We start from the raw sequence: 8869 nt of genomic DNA on the forward strand, positions 1-8869 counted from the left end.
TTAGAAGTGAACCATAACCTTTTCTGATTTGAATTTCTGAAATAAATGTCTAATTTTAATTAGCATGGCCGTGAGGAGAGGTGTAACCTTGGAAAAAATTAGATTTTTAGGTTCTTTATTGGCACTGATTTAAGTAAAAACGAAAATATGAAACTTTTGTCAATCTTTAATAAACAGCAAGACAAAATAATAAAATAAAATAAAAAAACAACCAAAAATCAATCTTATCATTCATCCAAAACCTACAGCAGTTTCTAGACTTAATATTTCCGCCCCCATATTGAGTGTCCACATGTAACTGGTCAGGACCCTCGCCTCCGCTCCAGTCATGGCTGTAACTGCAGCCTGGTTGTTTACTTCCTGGTGTTTTTCATATGGAAATGAAGCTCTGAACGTCGAGCGGACGTTGTCGAGGACACTCATCCTGTGATTAATGGCTCTCCTGTGAGGCGGTCGGTAATTGTGCGACTTGCTCTCTTAGCCACAATCGCACGGAGCGGTTCACTCTGCTGCTGTGGACATTCACGGTGCTTTTAATTGCAGAGCTTTGTGGGCTTGCGCTGTAACTAGGAAAAGAACGAAGCCCTCGAGAGTATGTGCGCCAACTCTGCAGGAAATTTTCACCGCACGAACAAGGAAATTGGGTTCAAAAGCAAAACACTGCTTGAGTTTTGACGGAGTAATTAAAGGGACATTGGGGGACTCAAAAATAACAAAAGAGCTTACATGAACTATAAAAAAAAGTTGAGTTTTACAGCAAAATATGTAAGATTGTCACCTGGACTCAAACGAAAACACCACAAAACTGGTGTGACATTAATAAATATCTACTCTTAGAAGTAATAAATCTGTACAAACATCCAGAAGACTGTTAAGAAAACACACATTAACCTCAAGGATTACACATTTAGTTTGCGCTGATGCTGTGTACAAGCTGGCTGAGTTGCCCCATAATAATGTAATAATAAAAATAATGTTTTTTAAAAAAAAGAATGAAACTTTCCACTAGTGAGCCAGGTTTAAGACATGTTTTTTTTTTTAATGTAAGATTTAAATTTAAAAGGGATCAAAACTCACATTAGAGTAAAGCTTTAAATGTTTCACACTTTTTGTTGGAAAGTGAATGTTTTTGAGGTGGACGGTGTTTAAAGTATAGCATTTTTTTTTGTACATGGTAAAATATAACTAGATTAAAATGTTGTTTACTCAGTATTTTGCATTACCAAAAATATTTAAATGTCTGTAGAAAAAAATACTGCCATGACAATTTAGTTTTCAAATGTCTGCTGATACATAAGAATAATAAAAATGACCTGTTGTCAAACATTTAATAATCATTGAACATTGAACTATGTTCCTAAATTTCAGAAGGAATTTTGCGTCGTAGAAATTAACATTGGACTGATTGTAACTTGATTTTAAAGCTGGATTGAATTTGTAATAAATTGGAATGCATCTATTTGGAATAAAAAGTATCCAAACAACTGTTTTCTTTTTAAGACAATAGATTTTTAAATTATACGTTTGAAAGTGAAGATATGGAATTGGAATTGTAAACAATTGGATTGGAATGTCAGTGGTTTAGCATAACTGAATGTAGAAAACATATTCTAGAAATAGCATGTAGTAGTCTTTAGTCAGAGGCCTCTCCAGATTTGATGCAAGACTGACTGCTATCAGAGGAGCTTTCAACCGACAGTTCACAATGATTCTTGAAAGCTGCTAATATAAGTATTTAATTTCAATTTGGGATAAAAAAAAAAAAAAAAGTCAAAAGGTGTAATGTCCTATTTCAGTGAAAACATATTTCTTAAGTTTTATATAGTTCAAATTTGTTTCCATTTTAATTTGTGGATGTTAAAAAAATCAAATCATAAAACCCTGTTTTTAAAAAATATATAATACAGCCAGTTTCATGTATTTAAATTCAGCAAATTTTGACTAATTTTGAGTAAACTTGATGCTAAAATACAACACCCAATTATGTTCCACCGTACAAATACTATCTCAGCATAGCTACTCTGTGACCATAAATGAACAAACTGCAAAACAATCATAAACTTATACATCTCTTATGTTTAAAAATGAAATAAAAAAAAAATCCAAAAGGCTAATAAAAAGTGCCAGGGCAATCCAAAAGTTTACAGAGATGACTTTTTTTTTATTTATTTTTTTTAAGTTTTGGTCATCTTACTCTTCTTCTGTTCTAAAGTTGTCTTCAATCATGTGCACAGCGCCCCCGCAAGGAAACTTAAGGAAGTGATCTCAAGAGAAAAAGGCCAGATTCTTGTACTTTCAGATTAGTCGATTAACATTTCATTCCAATTTTAGTCTTTTGGTTCCTCTTCTTTGAAAAAGGGACCTGAAGACTTTTTATTCTACTGTAAAAAAATACTTTGGCATTGGATTTTTAAACTAAATAAATCAGGAAAATCTTACTAAATTGATGAATTAGCTTGAAGGGGACAATGTTTTTGTTGAATTAGAGCAACTTCGGCCTTAAAATTCCCAGTCGGGTTTGATAACAACAGTCTGGCTAACAACACTGACTGTACAGCTGCTGGACTGTGAGAGCATATTGGATATGTCTGATATGTCATACAGACGCTGATTTTGTCCATCAAACGTGGCGCTACTGGCTTAGAACAGACACATTTGGTCTTCCGCACACGTTAATAAACCCCGTCCTCCTTTCACTCGTCGTCCCGCTGTTCGAGCAACAATGACGTGTCAAGCAAGCAGCCCCTGAAATATCCAATTAGAGAGTGAGTCAGCTGAATCCGGCTGCGTGTCGACAGGAAATGGCCTTCGTCCGGGTAGATCTGAGTTCGGCAAGAGATGGAGAAAAGGAAAAAAACATAACAAACGAATTCAGTCGCAGCCTTTTCTGCCCAGTTCAAAACTACAAACACGAGGGGTTTCTTCTTCTATTATTCTGTTCAAGGTTTATTATCTGGAGATCTTCACAGAATATTCTGTTTTCAAAAGTACTGCATTATCGACGTGGGGAACTCAGGTGAAACACATTTACTTATTACGTTCTTTTTGCTGAAAGTGCCTAACTGCTACTGAGTGAGATGCATAAATACAAAACTACAATTTTCCCTGCCTTACAAATGTAAATCTTTTAGAGGTGCTAGCACGACTGTAGACAAGTAGTTAGCTTCTCTACTTTCAACCCTGTTTTATTGTAAGTTACGTTGACGCAAGGTGTTTAAAATCTCCTTGTATGTTCTCCCCTTTAATCAATTTTGCATTAAAAAGGGGCGGTAATTACCTGCATAGTGTAGTTGGCTCCAATCTTTATTAAATGTTTAATGAGCTCGGCCGAGTGTTGGAAGTGAACGTTCGCTGTGGACGAAAACACAACAAACTTCCATGTTAAATAATATTTGACAAGGAAAAAAAACAACATTTTGCCATTCAAGTGCATTTTATAACACACATTACAGCAATAACAAGACTTTTGAAATGGGTTTTTTTTAGCATGAAGAGGTCAGAGATGTGGGTACCATCAGCAGTGCCGTGGGCCAGAAACAGAGTTCCTCCCTCAAGACCTTTCATGCCGGGCAGCACTTTGGATGCCTGAAAATGAAATGCAAGTAAGATTATTGAAACTGTATATTAAAAATAACACTGAAAATCCAGATAAACCTGGATAAACTTATAGAAATTGTGGAGAGCGTGACCTTTTACGTCACCTCAGAATGAATATCGATGTTATGTTAATTGTAGGGATCCCTTAACCATTCTACTGATTGGAAATAAGTATGTAGGTTAAAATTTTAAAGATATATCAGCTTAAACTGGGAATCTATGAATGCGACTATAAATGGGAACGATATGATTACGGGTTTTAATAATTTTACTGATTAACATGTTATATCTAGTAGTAATTTAAACCTTAAAAGTGTAAAGACGATTTTGTTTTCTTGCTAATGCTTTGTCAGGTAACTGTTTGCGGGATTCAGACTGGTGGTGTTTTTCTTTCTAACTTTCAGATTCCTTGGACTAGCAGCACTGAACCAAAATATCTGCTTATAATCATCAAATATATCTGATGTTTTGTTTCTTTTGTAAAACGACGGACGAACTGGGCCAGAACTTCCTGCAAACCTTCAGAATAAGAGCTTCAAATAGTACACATTCCAAAATTTGAAAAAAGCAATTCAGGACAATTAAATTACTTAAAACTTTTTTTTCTTACTTGTAAAAACTCAAAAGTCTTGGTGTATGAGGGCTCAACCTTGTAAATATGTATAATATATGTTATCATTTTTATTATTACTAATACTCCTGAATTATACTTATACAATTGTAATAATGTTTGCATATTGTTGTACATGTAGCAAAACCTTGATATAAATAACTGATTAATTTGCTCATAATTGTTATTAAATTTACATCAGAAGCATAAAATTTGCTCACAGATATAAATTAGTTGGCATCCAGAAATTGGGTTTCTTATCTGGCTGAAACCAAAGAAATTTTTTTATTTTTTTTAGTTTACACCTTTGAGACATCACGTAGACGCCTTGAAACAAAAAGCCAGACACTATTTAGGATTCCTTCCTCATGATTAGTTGTAGAGCTAGAGGAATTCCCAACTTCTCACTCCCATTATTCACTTACTCCCTGCTGGGATTTGGACCTGAAGACATCATGAATAAGTCATCCACAACCTGACTTTTTTCATAGTCTGTCACTCTTAATAAAACGAGTTTCATCTGATCAGATCAGTGTAACATCTCCCCCTGCCCCCCCTTTTTTCTGGATTTCATTTAAAGCAGATCTCCCACCTCCTGCAAATAGAGCAGTCTGGCCCAGATATAAGCAACCCACTTAGCAGGAAAAATACACCGCAACCTTCATGTAGAGGGCAGCCGAGGGAAAGGGTTTTAGGTTTAAACGCCTGGCATTTCCACAGGAGCTTTTGAAGATGAAACATAACAAACACACAATACTGTTTTACTAAAGAGAATCTGTGGATGAAAAGATGCATAAAATGCTGATCGTTATTGTTTTTGGGCTAAAGGTGGCACAAAGGATTCAAAAGACAATGACGACCAGAACCATGAATAAAACTATAGAATGAAAAATGTCATCCTGACACCTGTCAGGTGTCAGGATGACACTGACATTATGATTAATTCCAGTAAAAAAATGTGCCTCTGCTGGACACGGGAGAGTCATAATATTATCTAATAACTACTAATAATTTGTGAACTTTTGAAAAGGAGAATTACACAAATTAGGTGTGTAAGGTGTCCACAATGTGTGTATCCTGAGGTGTATTTATTGCTTTACTAGAATGTGGGGAAAAAAAGACAGAAAAATGATCTTTGCGTTTGGGTCAGATGCATGTTGATTTTGTCGCGCACATGGGGATGTGGTTGTATTTGTGTGTTTCAGGTGATGGTTTTTCCACCTCTTTCACACTTCCTCAGTCTCTCTTTTTTTTTTTTTTGGGTCGGTGGATATCGCCAACTCATTTCTTACTCCACCCGCCTCTTTCATTGTGTCTGTGGTCAAGACACTTCATCCGCCTTGCCTGGAAGGCGGATGAAGGAAATGGTACGAAATGCCAGCCTCACTTCCTTCAGACTGCCTCAGGGCAGCTGTGGCTACAATCCAGTAGCTTGGCATCATCAGCCGGTATATGTGCTCTTTGAGATCTCAATTTGATATAAAGGACATTATAAATAAAAGCAATTATTATTATTTATCTAGCTAGTAGATATCTTATAGAACAGAAATATCTAACAATCTATCTAGCTAGTTAGCTATCTACCTATCTGCGTCACTACTGCTAGCTATCTTAAAGTCCAGAAATAACTAGCTAGAGTAAAATATCCTTTATTGATCCCCAAGGGAAAATTGTTGAAAAGCTATGGTGATAAATAATGAAAAATTAACAATAAGACATAAAGTTTATAAAAAATATAAACTAACAAACACACACACACATATACATACATATATATATATATATATATATATATATATATACACACACACTTAAGAATGATGCAAGTAATTCGTAAGATAGTAGCTAGCGCGCTATCATGCTATCTTAGTAGCTCTCGTTAGCCATCTTCATCCATCCATCCATTTTTTTTACACCCAGGAGGGGTGCTGGTGTTTATCTCCAGCTAACGTTCCAGGCGAGAGGCGGGGTCACCCTGGACAGGTCGCCAGTCTGTTGCACATTAGCCATCTTATAATCCAGAAATACCTAGCTAGCTTGCTAACTATGTATGGTGGTACGGTGGTAGGAGTTCGTCCAACTGCAGCTTCCGGCCCCCAAACTGTTCATGTCCCCACCTCATCATCTGTGGCACATTTCCCCCCTCTTTCCAAAATAAGCCTCAAAGTGGCATGAGTCACTGCATATTTTCCCTTCAAGTTTGTACTTTAAGCATCACAACCTACACGGGTTTCAGGCCCTGTTTTGAGTGTATGCGAGCTGTGTAAAAGGGAGCTCTGGACAGAGTGTTTCACCTTTGACACTTTACCAAAAGCTCCAGTGACAGCTCTCTTTTTAGTATGCATCATACGATTTATGGGATGATTAATTCAGTGTTTTGGTTTGTTTGTTTTAGCGGTTTATAAACCTGAAGGGAGACGAAGTAGGTATTTGTAGCTCGAACCCCAGATTTGAATAAATCTCTACTGGGACATACAGTAATAAGCAGCAGGATTATAATTAGCAAAAAGCTTACATGGTATCTGCTGTCCTCTGTTGAAGGCAAGCCGAAGTATCTCTCTGAGAAGGCTGAGGCTGAAATTGAAGCAGGGAGAGGTTGATTAAAGGCGACTCAACGACACACTTTTAATAAATGCAGGAGCTTTTCATCTTAGAATTTCTCTGAGCCTAAATCCCTAAACGCAGAGCCAAAGTATAATTAAAGTCCCCCTACCCTGATGAGACAAATGAGAGAGTCTACATTCACAGAGCTGGTGGTTCAGCAGCACAGGTATTAAATATGTATTTTTTCCTCAATGTTTGCAGTGGTTTACCTACCGTACATGGTCCAGTCAATGATGGGAGCCTGAGCAGCTGCACATCTTATCAACCTTCCTGAATCCAGCATCATCAGAGTGATGTAACCCCCATAACCCTGCAGAGGAAAGTCAGTTATGAGGAAAAATCACTGAAAACAGATTTTATCCTGAAACCTTGAGTTCAAATCAGCATGTGTAAAATGACAAATTATAGAATTAATAGGCTTTCCTAACCTGTAATGCACCATTCAGTACTTTGTAGGAGTTAAATAAAAATCTATATCAATTCTTTCCTGTTATAAAAACAAATGTTGCTTACATTACCAGGTACTATAGACCAAGAGTCTGCAAACTGCAGCTCTGAAGTCACAAGTGGCTCTTTCCCTTCTATAATGGAACTGAACAATCTGACTTAAATTTAATAACAAATGTGGATTAAGGCCGTCTTTTCATTTCTCCTTAGCAGAAGAATAGTAAAATACCAGTCATACTGTTTTAGATCAATTTTTTTGTCATTAAGTTTTTTTCGTTTTTCATAAATTTACAAATCCCACTGAAGGAAACATCTATCCTCTTTTCTTCAAATGTTCTTATGTTTTCTTTTGTCTTAAACCCTAAAAACACAAATAATATGTGTTTCTACAGTAAATATTTATAAGTTTTTTTCTTTTTAAAGAAAAAAACTAACATTTGCACCTCTGAAGAAGCATTGTTTAGCTGGTCTGAAGGCAGACATGGCTCTTAGAATTATAAAGGCTGCAGACGTCTCCTATGGACTGATTTATTGAACGATAGCCGGACAGACGAGACTGACCTGTCCATAAACTCCAATACGAGTCCGATCAACATATGGCAGCTTCACCAGGAATCTGGACAAAAAACAAAAAAGTTGTATTACAATATCATTTGGCATATTTAACTCAGATCAGGGTCAGAATGAAAATAAAAATTATAAGCAATATATTGGCAGAGTCGACTTTCTTCTTCATGTCACGTTGGAATATAAACTCTATAAACTACAAAACAAAAATGTAAACCACCATTTTTGACCTGCCTGCGGTTAAAGGTTGCGCTAATATGTTAGCATTTTGACAAAAGAGGAATCTTCACTGAAACCCCTTTGGAAAGAAAATGTTTAGTCTCCTAAAGTGCTGCTTCTGTGCGGCACAAACCAGAAAAATTGTTCCTGTGTCAACGAGACACTTAAAATAATTTTCTTTGAGCTAATTTTGATTTCAGTAATAACTTCATGAAGACAATGCAGATGTTTTCAACGTACTCCAGAGCCGCTATCTGGTCCTCGACATCCACCGTCCTAAGTCTGTGGTAAACCTGATCAGGCAACCTGGAAATACAAAAGAAAACTGTCAGGAATAAAAATATAGATCAGTAGCGCTATTAAAAGAACTGACAAAATATCGACGCACCTTTGACCTCTAAACCCAGGTCCTCTGCCGTCGAGCTGAGCCACTATGACTTGCTCTAATACGGCAAGCACCAAGTCCCAATTCAACCCAAATTTCTCCGTCACCACCTGTTCGCCTGGAGAGCTGCCTCTGCCAAGAAACATTTCTGATTTACTCACTGCTTGACTCTGACTCTAGACTCTATCTTGGAGGTAAAGTGACAGAGGTAGAGGGTGGATTCATTTAGAGTCAACTTCTCTCCTACTGCTCAACATCAAGATCCAAACTCTAAGTTGGGAAAGCTCTTATTTTAATTTTTTACATGCAATATTTGCCACAATAATTACTTCATCAATCCATTTCTATTTTTATTGCCAATGTTCGCAGGATCAGTTCTCCATAGGAAAGAAGGAACACCTAAAACAGGCTATATACGGCTCAAAAAAATAAAGGGAACA

At 36.6% G+C, this 8869-nt stretch overlaps 1 protein-coding gene across 3 annotated transcripts in view; it reads right to left on the bottom strand.

The window, feature by feature from the left end:
• Positions 1-2056: 2056 nt before the first annotated feature.
• Positions 2057-8869, bottom strand: part of LOC106958015 (inactive dipeptidyl peptidase 10-like) — a 59211-nt gene continuing 52398 nt past the window's right edge. For all 3 annotated transcript variants that reach the window (XM_015049665.1, XM_015049666.1, XM_015049664.1), the window contains exons 20-27: positions 8433-8561; positions 8285-8350; positions 7820-7874; positions 7025-7121; positions 6723-6781; positions 3513-3585; positions 3278-3351; positions 2057-2822 (exon numbers count right to left, since the gene is read on the bottom strand). In XM_015049665.1, the coding sequence (XP_014905151.1) occupies positions 2694-2822; positions 3278-3351; positions 3513-3585; positions 6723-6781; positions 7025-7121; positions 7820-7874; positions 8285-8350; positions 8433-8561 (682 nt within the window). In that variant the 3' untranslated portion in view covers positions 2057-2693. The remainder of the gene's footprint in view (positions 2823-3277; positions 3352-3512; positions 3586-6722; positions 6782-7024; positions 7122-7819; positions 7875-8284; positions 8351-8432; positions 8562-8869) is intronic.

The sequence above is a fragment of the Poecilia latipinna genome, unplaced genomic scaffold (assembly GCF_001443285.1).
Source record: "Poecilia latipinna isolate Pla-1442-1.1 unplaced genomic scaffold, P_latipinna-1.0 Scaffold956, whole genome shotgun sequence".
In the NCBI taxonomy this organism is placed as follows: domain Eukaryota; kingdom Metazoa; phylum Chordata; class Actinopteri; order Cyprinodontiformes; family Poeciliidae; genus Poecilia; species Poecilia latipinna.